The 14,928-nt window shown below is 43.8% G+C and overlaps 1 protein-coding gene across 12 annotated transcripts in view; it reads left to right on the plus strand.

Moving 5' to 3' along the window:
• Positions 1-5,074: 5,074 nt before the first annotated feature.
• The window catches only part of CAMK2D (calcium/calmodulin dependent protein kinase II delta), a gene marked incomplete at its 3' end in the record, with an annotated part of 142,814 nt that continues 132,960 nt past the window's right edge, over positions 5,075-14,928 (plus strand). For 2 of the 12 annotated variants that reach the window (XM_083571465.1, XM_083571464.1), the window contains exons 1-2: positions 5,168-6,423; positions 8,001-8,095. In XM_083571465.1, coding sequence (XP_083427591.1) covers positions 6,359-6,423; positions 8,001-8,095 — 160 coding nt within the window. In that variant the 5' untranslated portion in view covers positions 5,168-6,358. Of the gene's footprint in view, positions 6,424-7,113; positions 7,304-8,000; positions 8,096-14,928 lie in introns of those variants that run through there. The other 10 variants (XM_083571469.1, XM_083571471.1, XM_083571462.1 and 7 more) reach the window with 10 other exon arrangements.

Genomic DNA, 14,928 nt, shown 5'->3' on the forward strand with positions numbered 1-14,928 from the left:
AGCACAAAAGAAGAAGAAGAAGTAGTGTAGAGATTGTGTGCTGTGTCTAAAGGGAATGAGTGAGCTGGTGAGTCCATGCTGCCCTATAACTCACAATCTTCCTCCAGCCTCTATTATGGCTTAGCCACTGCCTGTGGATGCTAATGAACGGGCAGTCAGTGCGGCAGATCATGTTGACCATTTGGCTAGTCAGCTCACAACCACTTGCGGGGTGAGAGGAAGCTGTTAAATGAGGCTTCCCCACCAGAATGCGGAATCAAGGACAGCTAAATGGAACAGTTTTAAGGGAAGAGTGGGCTGCTACAGCTGCTATGACATTTCTGCAGTAGAGTCCTTTTGGATTTACAGAGGTCAGGGTGCTGCTGATGTTTTGGGAGTGGTGGTGTGAATCTAGCGTTGCCTGTCTTATTTCTGGCCCCGCTCAGCCTATTAAATGTTTAAATACAGATGATTAAAGAACACAGTAAATATCCAGTGTTAACAGCTACAAAAGGAAAGTGAGTGAAAGGCTGCTGAGTGGGATGGGGACCAATATATGTACTGTGTTTCACTTGTGGTGGTGAAGCTGATGACATTGTTTTTCTCAGCTGGTACAATGGCTTGGAGTGGTTGCTCTGGGAACAAAGCAGTTTGCAGTCCAGCTTCTGTGCTGGAAGCAAGCACCGGCAGTTTATCTGGGATTATCTGGGAAATTACTGAGGATAGGAAGCTAAGGCACAGAAAGGCAAAGGCAAGGGGTTGAAACATGCTGCTTCCATTCAGGTTATGCTATACTGTACAGGGTTATATACAGGTCTTTGGCAGGTTTCTTAATACAGGCCTGCAGCAGGGTTTCTTTTTGCCCCAGGGAAAAGAGGAGGGGTGGGGCAGAAGGTTAGTAGTTACAAAATAACCACTTAACTCCATTAAATTCAGTTGGGTCTGCTCTTTGTATAATGAAGTCATCCAGAGTTGTTGTTTTTAAATTGTGACTCACATTTTATTCTTTATGTAAACCACCCAGATAACTTGGTTGGATGGGTGATATACAAATGCAGTAAAATGAAACAAATAATGGAATTATTTCCAAATATTTACAATCGTTCACTATGCTGTATGAAAATCATCCATTTTACTGTCTATCTCATTGCATGACTGGTTACAGTTAACAATAAAAGCAAGGCTCATCAAAATAGGTCTTGCTGGGTTTTAATGGTGGAAAACACTGGTAAAGTGTTCCTTTCACAGCATTTATGAATAATGTTTTCTCTTCAGTACCAGTTTATGCCAATGATTAGCTATGCAAAGTAGGCAAGTGAAGTTGCAAAATAACATTACAGGCAACCAAGGCAGTATGCTTTTTATTTTAACAGGCTTTCCCTCCCCAATTAACTCACATTAATAGAAAGACATGGGCATTTAACTGCTGCACAAATAACAGCCATCAACCTAATGGTATGCTATACTAATCCCTGCCTTGGATTATAAATCACTTTATATATACTTTTGTAAGAGTATGAGAGAGTGTCTCACTTGAGCCAAAAAAAACATTAAGATGATGATAATGACTGCATAATATGATAATATTTCCTGTCATTATTAAAGGAATTTAAATAAAACAATTTCTGCATAAAAGAGAATCTACCCGTTCCCCATGTTTTGGAACATGAAATAATGTCCAGCACTAAAAAATGTTTCCTTTGCCTAAAATACAGTTGACTCTCAATTTACATTGTGGTTACATTCCAGGGATAGTGCATAAAGCCAAAATTGTGTGTAGTCAAAACACACTCTCCCTGCACCTCTGAATGCTCTCCCAAGGCCACACTCTCCCCCATTGCCTCCCCCAAGGTCACTAGGCCCCCTTCATGCACCTCCAAACACGCTCCCAAGGTAAGTGCAATGGCAGGTGGAATTACCAACTCCCTGTTGGAAAATTCCATTCCGCCTTACCGGTAAGTTGCAGACGTGTGAGATGGTTATATGTCACATGTCTGTTTACATTTCAGCACAGTTTGCTGGGAACGTTCGTTGTGTATAGCTTTTGCTTTTGACACTCTCTCTGAAGAGAGGGCAGTGAGAGACGTGTTTCTTTTGTCCTGATTTATGCTTAATAAATCTGTAGCTTGTTAGTATGTTTCCACAAGCCTCACGCCTGTTCTGTTTGCGCAGTATGCGCTGATTTGTGTTGCACCAGAGGTCGGGGGTTCATCACGGCTGGAAGGGCATGATCCAGCTGGAGGCTAACCAGCTGGCATCTCGACCCCCGAAGGATGCTGACACTCCCACCCACTTTTAATTTTTTAAAATTTTCTCAGCCAAACGTGTAACGCTTTTTATATTATTATTGAAAGAGTAAAGAAGAAAGAAGAAAAAGAGGAAGAAAAAGCACAAAAGCATACAGAGGATAATAACAAGTACCATTAAAATATAATTAGAATTACAAAAATATATAATGTATACATACATGGATAGACTTACTATATCCCTTGTGTATATGTCGGTTCATGATTCACTATGGTTTCAATAAATACATTCAAAATAACATTAAATTTATCCATATATCATATTTATCTGAAAGCGATCCGTTCATAGGTTGCAAGAGTTGTCATATCATCTTGTTCATTGATCAAAGGAAGGCATAAAGCTGAACTGCACAAGATGAATGGACGTAAGTAGCAAGTCAGCTATAGTAACAACAAATTACTGCTTGACTCCCCATCTGCATCCAGACTTTAAACTAGGAGTGGCTACCCTGCAGACTGCAGTGAGTACATCCCCCCCCCCCAAAAAAAACCACCTTTGGTGGCCACAATCACTGGGCATTTTTTAAAAAAGCAACTGTGATTTAACCTTCACCAGGTCTTGCCCAAGTGCCTCAATGCTATTTTCAGGTATTTCTAAGTGATTTCTTTTAAGTTTCCACCCAAAAAACCTGCTGCTTTCAGGTGATAAATTTCCATGTTCGCAGGGCTTCCTGAGCTCCTGTGAACACTCTGTGCAGAGATGTAGCCTTGTATTTGGCTTTTTCCACTATGGCTGTGATGCACTGGCTGCCAAAGTGGTGCATAGGTATGTGACCAACCAGACCCAAGAACTGCCAAAAGCATCACAGTATTAGGAGGTTGAAGAATCACAGCTGGAAGCTAACAACATCAAGCTGCACTTTAACCCATCCATAAATTCAGAGGTGAGCACCAAATAAGAATAGGAGGGGGGTATTTCTTCATGATTGTCAAACGGAGCAATTTATTCAGATGGCAATGAAATAATTTGGGGTGGGAGGGAAGCTGGAACATAAACTGATTCATATGGAAATAATTTCTTAGGGAATGAATGTGGAGGAAGCAAAAATGATGAGGGAACAGAGGGGGTGTTTTCTATGATGAAATGAATGGATTCAGGTAGAAGGTAAGGTATAATATTTTGGGGTTGGGTGGGGAAGATTAAGCATAAATGGATTTAGTCAGCAGGCAGCAAATTATATTTTGGAGTTGGGGAGGAGGGAGGAAGCATAAATTCCAATATCAGTACAATTGTACCTTGGATCGCGAACGCCTTGGTATTCGGGCGTTTTGGCTCCCGAACACAAAAAGTGAGTGAGCTGGTTTGCAAATGTTCTTTGGAACCTAAACATCCACCGGGGCTTCCACAGCTTCCGATAGGCTGCAGGACCTTCCTGCAGCCAATCAGAAGAAGAAGAAGAGTTTGGATTTGATATCCCGCCTTTCACTCCCTTTAAGGAGTCTCAAAGCGGCTAACATTCTCCTTTCCCTTCCTCCCCCACAACAAACACTCTGTGAGGTGAGTGGGGCTGAGAGACTTCAAAGAAGTGTGACTGGCCCAAGGTCACCCAGCAGCTGCATGTGGAGGAGCGGAGACGCGAACCCGGTTCCCCAGATTACGAGTCTATCGCTCTTAACCACTACACCACACTGGCCCCAGCCGCGCTTTGGTTTCCGAACGTTTTGGAAGTCGAATGGACTTCCGGAACGGATTCCGTTTGACTTCCAAAGTACAACTGTAGTTGATGAAGTAAGATGGAGACCACGGTCAGCATTTATAACTGAGGGGGGAGGGAATGTATGACTTTCCTTCTTTGGCTGCACCCATTGTTTTGCTTCAGCTATGCCAATTTGGACATGTGGGCCCCAGAGTTAGCCCCCTAAAGGTTATCTACTTTTGCCTTTAAGCAAACCACTTAAGCCCCATCTGCATGGCAGGTTTGCTCAAAGCATTGCTTTGTCCAATGGAACTTGCTCCTCCTGAGTTCACTCGGACTTTCCTGCATAATGCTGTGCTGAATGCTCAATAAACAGGTCCTCTGGAGAAACCTTAGGTAAAGGTTTTCAGATCAATGCATCTCCATGGGAGGAATCGCTTGTCTTCTGCAATTCTGCTTCTCTAATAGGTTCTTTGAAACAGGAGTGCTGCTAGAAAAATTAAGACTGCGGCAGGATTGTAGCTATGCAAAACAATACACACTTCATCCATACTCCTAGCAAACAAACACGGGACAGTAGTTTCACTAGTGCAACCCTCTAGGCCAGAGCTTGCCGAACTGCGTTGCAACACATTAGTGTGTCGGTTGCAGTATGTAGGTTAGCTTAACCTGCAGTTTGCTAGTAAAACTGAATTTCTGTCTCACAAAATGATGCATGTCTAAACAGTGAAAGGTTTGGAAAGCTCTGCTCTAGGCCTGTCTGCAGAGAAATAAATCCCACTGAACTCACTGGGAGCCCCCTCCCCAAGTCAGTGTGCAGAGATTCACACACTTGGCACGCTGGTCTACTCTCCCCTACATTTGAAGGAGGCTCTCAACATTTACCGTATATATACAGTATTCTATTTTTATCTAATGCTGTGCATTTAAACAAAGGCAGAACTTTCCCCATCAGGACTGGGAACGGGGGGGGGGAGGATGTCATAGATGAGAGCCTGCTATCCCAGCTCATTCAGGATGAGCAACATCCAAAAAGCCCCTCTTCTATGTCTTTCCCCCGCTTTAAAAGAGCTTGCATTATCTCGCGACAGGTCGGAAATTGCGTTTTATTCTCCCCCACTCTCTTCCCTCGTCCCCCCGCCTCCGCGTCTTTTCCCTGCTGGAGACTGGCTGGGTAGAACGCACGAGGTAGCGTGTCGATTGTGACGCCACTGGATGGAACGCTGTGAAGGGCGGATGGAATCACCCGGGAGGGTGGGGCGGCTTCCCTCCGCGGAGGCTTCGGCTTGGGAGAGCAGCGGGAGGGAGAAGAGCGGCCCCAAGAGTCTCTCCTCTGAAGGCGGGCTCGGCTAAAGGCCGGAGTTTAAAAAGGCATTAGAAATACATTTCACCAACCCTGCAATTAAGGACGGAACGGAGTATTTCGCTTAGGCGAGTGCGAGCACACGGAGTCGCCACGTCCTTCCCTTTGCATCCGCCGAGGGGGGAAACAAAACAAAACATAAGCAACCCTCGCCCATTCAGACGACCCTCTCGGGAGCATTCGCGTGCTCACACGCCCCAGGGACAAAAGAGCCGGGGAGGAAGCGGGATTATCGCTTCGAGCAAGGACCTTTCCGGTCCCCTCCCGCGGGTGTGTAGAAACCGCGGAGGCTTAGACGAAGGAAGGGCGGCACAGCGAGCAGGAGCGGGAGAGGTCAGGCGAGTCTCGCCGTGCCCAGCCGGGCGAACGGGCCTGCCTAGCCGTCGCTAGAGGGAGGTGTGGCACAGCGCAGAGCGGCGGCGGCGAGCGGGGGGAACCGCCGGGGCGACGGCTGCCGGAGGAAGAGACGGGAGGAGAAAGAGGAGGAGAAGCGCCCGAGCCACCGCTTCCTCGCAACTCCCCGCCTGCTGCGCTCCTTTGCCCGGAGCGCAACCCTTCCTCGCCCACGGAGAAGGGCTGGTCTGCGCGAGGCGCAGAGGCGCCGCCCGGCAAGAGAGGCGTCCGAGTCGCCCTCGCCTCCCGTTTTCCTGTTTCCCTCTCCAACAACCTCGCCTTCCGATCCCTAGTAGCTGCTGCTTAATAAGCCCGTCGAGGCTCCTCGTGCAACTCTCCGCGCCTCTGTCGTCGCCTTGGCGTCCTCTCCGTCGGATGGCACCTTTCCCCTAGACAGCTCGCCCGAGCATTTGCCAAGGAGGAAGGTCGCGGGGACTGAGGGGGAGCAGCGCGCCTCCCTCCCTCTCCTTCCCCTCCTGCTCTATAACCCTCGCAAACAAACAAGTCAGCCGGAAAGTGGAAAGGAGCTGCCAAGAGGGAGCGTGGCCGAGAGGAGGAGGAGGAGGAGGAGAAGCGCTTCTGCCCTCCCCCGCCGCGTCCTGCCCGCGCCCCCTGCCGAGCCTACCTTTCCTCCTCGCCTTCCTCGGTGGCGCCAGCAGGAGCGAGCCCTCCGGCGGACGATGGCTTCGACCACCACCTGCACCAGGTTCACCGACGAGTATCAGCTCTTCGAGGAGCTCGGCAAGTAAGTCGGGGGCGAGCAGAGGGACAGGCTGGCTGCGGGAGGGCTTGGGGGTGGCGAGAGGAGCAGGGCAGCGAAGGGGGGCACGCTGTTGACAGCTGAGAGGGGAACCACACTGGCGGCGGCGGCTTGGCACGGGGGGAAAGGTGCGCAGATCCCTGCCTTAGGTCAGCCCTTGGCAAAAGGGTCAGCGCGTTGCTAAAAAGCTTGCCGCTGAATTTTACGCACACAAACACACACATCGGGTGGTGCGGCGGCTTGAACCGCGGCAGAGTTCAACTCCATGGCCGAATCTAGTGGAAGGGGAGGGAGAAGCAGAGATGCATATTGGAAGGCGACGCAGCTGTCTTCCTTTCTCTCGCCCTCCTTTTGCATGCCAGGTCCGTGTTGTGCCTCGGACGATTTGGTGCCACGTTTATTGATGCAGAAAGTTCAGCCCTGTCAGTAGAGTGTAATATGTGGAATATAACACACAAACACAAATCTACACAGTATACACATACACAATGCATTTAGACATGAAGGAAGGGCAACCCTGTCAAAGCAGACTGGGCTTCCCTGCGTGGGTCTCCTCCCCCGCCCGCCGCTTTGTTAATTAGGGATTTGTGTTCTTACACCCATCAGTCTGGTTGGGGAAAAAAATAATGGCACAAAATTGCGGAGGGGCACAGGGGGTGGGAGAGAGCCACAGATGACTCAATTTGCCCCTGGGCAGCGTGGGTGGCTCAAATTTCAACGTCCATGAAAACAACAACATCACAATCTGAAAGGGGGTGGCACACACACACACACACACAGCCTGCACCCAAGTGTTAGGAAACGTAAAGAAGCATGCTTCTTGGTCTCCTTATAACCACAGAGTGCTTAGAATTCAATCCAGTAGGTCTGTGTTTTCCCTTCTGATTTGCATTTCTCTCCTTCTCTCCCATTTTTTAAAAAATGTGCGAATTCAATACGGTGTGATTTTGTTATATAAATTGACTTGAAAATGTTTGACCGGATGGCAGGAGTGGTATTAACATGGTGAACATGTCATGAAGAGCAGTCTAATTTCAGTGCTCTTCCTCTTCAAGGGAATTGCAAATGAATGCTCTTGCTCAGGACTGCATCTATTAAGATTTATTGCATCCTAGCCACTCCAGTGTGACATGAGTGTTTATGCTTAAATAAACACAAAGTGCCATGTTTACAGGATCACAGGAGGGACTGCTTAAAAAAAAAATCAGTACCTAAAATAAAATAAAATTCCACCACAGGAATATATTCAGGCTACACCTTTCAGTCAAAACTCTGTGAAAAATACACAATTCCTATGTGTCAATACTGCCACTTATAATGAGATGTACATTTATTCAGTCTGTTAATGATATGGCTTATGCTCACATCTTAAATACAATTTACTGTTACAGTCCATCAAATTAGGGCTGATTGCCATGTTGTGCTCATTCTCATGGCTTCATATATTGACACTGTTCAAATTGGTTAATGCTCTCTAAATTACTAGACCATTTATGAAGTAGCGCAGCTCCCCCCCCCCCCCCAGTTTGAAACTGATGTTTCTCTGATTTATTGGCTTACAGGGGAGCTTTTTCAGTGGTGAGAAGATGTATGAAAATCACTACTGGACAAGAATATGCTGCCAAGATTATCAACACTAAAAAGCTATCAGCAAGGGGTGGGTATTCCCAATCTAATGTGAATTATTTTGTATGTATGCAGATCTAAGTGCATTGTGATATAAAACAATGTTGATTGCATGGAGTGAAAATGAGGGCCCCTCTTTCCCACTGTGAGTGTTTCTGTGTTTGGGAAGACCATATTTAACTTAGCATATTCCTATGATACTGCTTAGAGATTGCCTGTAGTGCTAATTAGACGAACAACTTGGAGTTGTAATTTCCAAATGAGCTCTGTTATTGCATTTTGAGGAAATAAGTTCTCCTTCCTATAGCTTTTACTGGAGAAAAGGAGGTCAGATTGTAATTGAATTGCACACTCCTGTTTTATTTACACATGAACTTAATTCACTCTGGCATATTTAACATGAAAAAACCCTTGAGAGGAAAATTCCCTGCTTCTTCTACACTCATGTTTTTGCTTGAAAATAGATCTAATTTTATCAGATGATCTGCGAGCCAAGTGGCCATGTTTAAAGGAATTATCTTCACCTCCGTTGTGCATTGTTTCTCCACTTCACGACTTCCAGATTTGGCTGTTTATTTCGTAGTGGTTTTATATGAGCTCCATTGTTTTGGGTCCAGAGCTTTCTCCAAAATGCATCATTCATGTCTCCGATGGAAATTGGACATGGGGCAGCTTCCCATTCATTTCAGTGGTGCTGGTTTAGGAGAAGTCGGAACTATATGTGTGTGCTTGGCTCTTTCAACTAATGAAAGTAGGCCTTATGGTGGTGTATTCTTGGTAAATCCACACTGAAGTGCTTGTATGAGGATTTTGAGAATTATGGATTATTCTCTGTTAACATCTGTACCTTCCATGTTAATTTCTGGCCTCTTTATGAGTGTAGAAATGAACTGAAGTGTTTGTTCAGTGTGCAAACCTTCCATTTATGTCCTGATTTAAAAAAAAAATATATTAAGGGGAACTATGGGGCAAGAATTTGCTTGCCTGGTTTATTTATTTATTTTTTTGAGCTAATTTTATGTGTTTGTCCTTACATGTACCTTGAATTCCTAAGGCAGCTCAAACAGTTCAAGAGAGTAGTGTTCATAGACTGCCATCTGCAACCTGCCTGGCAGTCTAAGCCAAGGCATGTTTACTCAGGGGTAGGTCCTATGAATTAAATGGGATCCTTTTGTATGTTTACCAGGAAGTAAGTTCTACTCTCTTGAATGGGATGCATCTCCAAGCAAGTATGGTTAGGATCGTAGTCTTATTCTTATTTATACTAGAGTGAGTTTGGGGGATGCAGTATTACATTATTAGAGTTTTCTTTGTCATTTTTAGTTCACATATTTTGCAGTGGCATTTATGTGCTGTATAAAATTGAATAGAATTAGTGCACCTTTACTTCAGCAGCTCACACATGTTTGCGTTTAAAATATATTATTAATCCTCTGCGTATGTAAACATTAATGCAAACATTTAAAAAATTGCAGTAGGTTTTGCAGGCTCAAACTGTGTAGCACTGATGTGTATGGAATTTTGCTTGTCATATTTTTAGCAACCATTGTGTTGAAGGAACAATAAGGAATTTCCAGTAGATTTTGGAGAATGCTTAAACACCTAGCATAGACAACTGTTGTTGGTCTAGATGCAGGGAATAAAAAAATCAAATAGTTAAATACCTGAGCTATAATGAATTGCCTGATAAAGAGCTATTTGTAACATGAAAGCACAATTACACATCAAAGTTGGTTGAATGAAAGACCCATCTTCATTCTGTAATTCACGTTTTCACCAACTTAGTTTTAAAATTGTAAGTCAGAACTGTTTGTTGATTACTGCATTTGGTGTAACACTTGAACTATTCCTCACCACCACCCTTAGTGGTGTTAAACTAGGAGTGTTACGTTCTTAGGAATGCCATTTTGTGGCTGTAGTGTGCAAATCCATAGCCTTTGTTTTTTGGATTTAAACCCAAGTGGTGTAATTTTAGGCATAAAGTTTGCCTTCTGCTTATGTAAATCTCTATCTCTCTCTGTGTGTGTGTGTGTGTTCGTACACGCGCGTATGAAAGAGAGACAAAAGTCTTTGTGTGGTACAAATCTTGATACATTACCCAAATGCGTTAAAAGGCACAGAATATTTCGTCCTTAATGGGTGGCATCCAGTTAAGTCACACTCTTAGCTGCATTGAAATGAATGTATTTAAGTTAGCTGTGACTAACCAAATTCCATTCCAGTGGGTCTACTCAGTGTAAGATTTAGTAGCATACTACCCAGGGTTTCTGAAAAATAGTTTATTGGCTTGAAAAAGAAAATAAGGTGGTCACGTGACAGAAACGTAGCATATTTTGATTGGGAAAGGGCTGTAGCTTAGCAGCATGTGCCTTGCATGCAGATACTTTATTCAACCCCTAGTGTCTCCAAGTAGGAGTGAGAAGGTCTCCTTTATGAAACCCTACAGAAGCCGCTGCCAGGCAGCGTAGACAACGTTGAAGTAAATGGAGCAGTGGTCTGACTTTGTCTAAAACAGCATCCTTTGTTCTTGATGATGATGATGATGATGATAATAATATTTTCCACATGGAAGATATCTAAAATATCTAAAGATGGGAAGATATCAAAGGCATGGAGATGGGTAGAGGAAAGGAAGAAAAAGGAATGGAGAAGCAGCTAGAATCATGATGAGAGGAGGATAAATTCCTGGTTTTAGGTAATTGAGAGTATGATACATATATACTGTACAGGGCTTTTTTCAGCTGGAACTTGACAGAGCTCAGTTCCAGCACCTCTCAGGTGGGTGACATTGCCATTATAAGAGAACAATAAGAGGTGCCCATTGCTTCTGTCGACAGGTGTTCTTTTGTACAGGTACTGTAACGAGCTGGGATTACAGGTAAGACCTCTCCCTTACAGCAGGTGCATCTAATCTCAGCTCATTACATACAGTGAAGATACCACTGCTACAGTAAACCTCACAGCTACAGTAAACCTACCATTAAAATTATGGACTGGTCATTTCTTCGTCAGAGGGCAAATGGGCAAATTTAGCAGGGGATCAAATACTCCCCCCCTTTAAGTTATAGCTTTCTTGAGGTGCTACTTAATACCATATTGAAGAACTATTTAGTTATCCTAATTCTTAGCACGGCCCTTCAAAAAAGGATGTGGTACAAATTAATAATAATAATAATAATAATAATAATAATAATAATAATAATAATAATAAATTTATTTGTACCCTGCCCACCTGGCTGGGTCTCCCCAGCCACTCTTGGCAGCTTCCAACAAAGATTAAAAATACATTAAAATGCCACACATTAAAGACTTCCCTGAACAGGGAATAATGATGTATATGAAGGATTTTAAATGTTTTGTGACATAGAGCATCGTCTGTGAGTGCTTGCTACGTAGACCCATCTCAAAATAGAAGCCGGCTTGGGTCCAGCCAGTATGGGGATCACTCTGAAGCCCTTGAAAAAGGGGGCAGGAGCATAAATAAATAAGGAATCTAAATACAGTGGTGCCTCAGGTTACATACGCTTCAGGTTACAGACTCCACTAACCCAGAAATAGTATCTTGGGTTAAGAACTTTGTTTCAGTATGAGAACAGAAATCGTGCTCCGGTGTTGCAGCGGCAGCAGGAGGCCCCATTAGCTAAAGTGGTGCTTCAGGTTAAGAACAGTTTCAGGTTAAGAACGGACCTCCGGAACTAATTAAGTACTTAACTTGAGGTACCACTGTAAATAAAGAACCCACAGCAAATTATGACCCTATTACCCAATTGTATCCATTGTGTGTATAGTGATCTTGAATCTCTGAGCCAGTTCTACAAAACACATTAACATCACAGCATTATTAGGGATGTGATTTGCCGAAAGAAATGTGGGGATGGACTCTTATTTAAAAGCATTTTATTTGAAAGTGTAGGGAAGCTCTCGCTGTAGTCCTTGATTATCAAGTGATGAACATACATTGCAGTCATCAAGTGGTGTACGTCAGGTGGCAAACATTGTGCATTTTAGCAGTAGGCAGCAGCTGTACATGCAGGCTTGTGCTCTCAGGAATGTTTCAGCCTAAAAGACTGGCATTGCTTCTGTTACATCTCTCTCTTGCATATTTAAGTGCATCTCTCTTGACAACATTTCAAGATTGCCTATTTAATTCACACATTGTGGGCTTTCTCGCTGAGCACAGTGGAAGTCAAACAGTAGCTTGTTTGTCATGCCATGAATGTTTTCTGTGATTCTAAAAATGCCTTCTCTTTCATATGCAAGACAGTTTGAGGAGGAAAAGGGAATAGAACCTGTAATTTATTTTTTGGCATCCTGAGGGCATACTTTCTGTGACTCTGTATGGCTAGAGGCAACTTTGGAAATCAGATGGGTAAATCAGCATTCTGGATCTGTTTCTACATTGGCATTCTTGGCTTGTGAATTTCAGGTTGGTGAGTGATCTCAGCAACACCTGAACATGTACAGTTTTGTAATACGTTTTCTCTCAAGCACTTGGGTTCCTACGGTAATCACCTCAATGTGAATTGCTGCTCACGTCTGTCTGTTGATCTATAGTTCTTTCGTTGCCTCATTTTTGAAGAATAATAAAATACTTTGATGTTCCAAGAATAGTAGTTTACAACTGTTTAATTCACAATTTAGTAGCAATATGTAGAAGAGACGCTTTTATAAAATAAGCAAATATTTTGAATCAAATAAAAAGGTGTATGGGTGAGGTAAGAGAATATTTCTATGGGACATAATGATTAAACGTGTAATGGAAGCTGAAGCAAAAAAATAAAAATAAATGGATGAGAGGAGAGAGAAAATAGAAGTTGCTTTACCTTTCCCACTTGTCCTGCTCAACCATGCTCAGTGCTGTTCCACCCCACCCCAGGCTTCACTTTCTTTATTACCATACTTCAGTGGCTCCCAATTAGCTAATTACTGCAGACCCTGTGCTTTTTCAGAAGCCAAGCGATGGACCCCCTACTTTAGAATTTTTTTGATATCTCTATTGTGGTTTTGTGAATGGTGCCACAGACTGCCTGGGTGACTTACATGGACTGCCTGAGATCTACAGACCACCAGTTAGGAACCAATGCTCTATTTCTGTCCTTCTGCTTGGGAAACGAAGCACATCCACTTTTTAATAACCCTCACTGGAGATGCCTTCTCCTACTCCATTGGAATGGATAAGGAAAGGGACTCGGAAGGAAGAGAGTTTCTCTCCCACCCCTACTTGTTTCTGTGATGGTGGGGCTCTGAGCAGGCTCATCAACATGATCCCCTTCCCCTCTTTCCTTTTTCCTTTCTCCTTCTGTGATGGAACTCCTATTTGGGGACTTCCCTGGCTTTTTTCTGGCCCACGTAGGACCAATCTGGATAGTTGGCCTTGGTGAAGATTTTACGTTTTCATCCCCAAAAAGTTTTATTTGAGTTTCTACTGAAATGAGGCTAGGTCTTAATGTTGTATTTTAATCTTGTTTTTAAGTTGTATTTTAATCAATTGTTTTTATATCTGGTGTTAGCTACCCTGAGCCCGGTCTTGGCTGGGGAGGGCAGGGCATAAATAAAATTATTATTATTATTATTATCATCATCCAGCTTGTGGTCCAAAATTGATTGTGGCAGCTTGATCTGGGCATCAGTTTTCTCTAAAGCCCAATAAGGTCTTGCTTGCACAGTTGTTTGCAGAGCAAGAGGTAGCTAAGCCTGCTCAGATCCTGCCTGTCCCTGAAAGGATCAGTGTGGAATGTATTGAGCTCAGAGGAAGTTCACCACAGGATGTGCTTCTTTGGAGACTGCTGACTGCACACCTGGTTTCTCCTTCAGGAGCCAGACTGAGCTTGCTTAGCCGGCTTTGGTCTCCAAAGCATGGTCATGAGAAGAGAAAAAGAGCCTTGCTGGCTCAAAACAAAGGTCCAGCTAATTTAGTTTCCTGCATCCCACATGCTTTCAGGAAGTATACAACAAGAGAACGAAGGGAACAGCACTTGCCTGCTGTTGCTCCCAAGCATCTGTATTCAGTGGCATGTTGCTTCTCGTCATGAAAGTTCCAGATGGCTATCGTAGTTTGGATAACGTTTATTAGCTCTTATCCATTGAATTTATTTAATACCACCTTGTTCCTGCATGAGGAAAAAACAAGACATGTTCCTTCAGCCCCAAGAACTTCCTGGTTGGCCAGAGCTAAGTCAGCACCAATGGCGATACGCATCTGAATCCCAGCTGCTGAGGAACTTAAATGAGAGGAGGCTATTACACTGTGAGAACAAGATGCTGGAGAGGATGACCCGTTTGGTTTCATCTAGTAGGGCTCTTGTGTTCTTATAGTTAATACCTGCATGTTGCCATTTTTATGGGGATATTTCATAATAAATATGTGTCTCCACCTCCATCATTCAGCCCGGACCACTGAGGTCCACCTCTGAGGATCTTCTGGCAGTTCCCTTACTGCAAGAAGTGAAGTTACAAGGAACCAGGAAGAGGGCTTTCTCAGCAGTGGCTGCTTCCCTGTGGAACGCCCTTCCATCAGCTGTCAAGGAGATAAAGAACTACACATCTTTCAGAAGACATCTGAAGGCAGCTTTCTATCTGGAAGTTTTATATTTAACATTTTATTATGTTTTATATGTGCTTGGAAGCCACCTAGATTGGCTGGGGGAACCCAGCCAGATGGGCGGGATATATTATTATTATTATTATTATTATTATTATTATTATTATTATTAAGGTGGCTTGCAAATTCAAGGGGTTGTGTCCTGCCACAGCTTCTCTTTTCATTCTTTATTATTAATATTCAATTTCTATACAAGCGTTCATCAAAAGTGTGGGATTTAATCCATTGGCACAGTCAAATGCAACATTCCTTATTTCCCTAGA

The sequence above is a fragment of the Podarcis filfolensis genome (assembly GCF_964270895.1).
Source record: "Podarcis filfolensis genome assembly, chromosome: 9".
Taxonomy (NCBI): Eukaryota; Metazoa; Chordata; class Lepidosauria; order Squamata; family Lacertidae; genus Podarcis; species Podarcis filfolensis.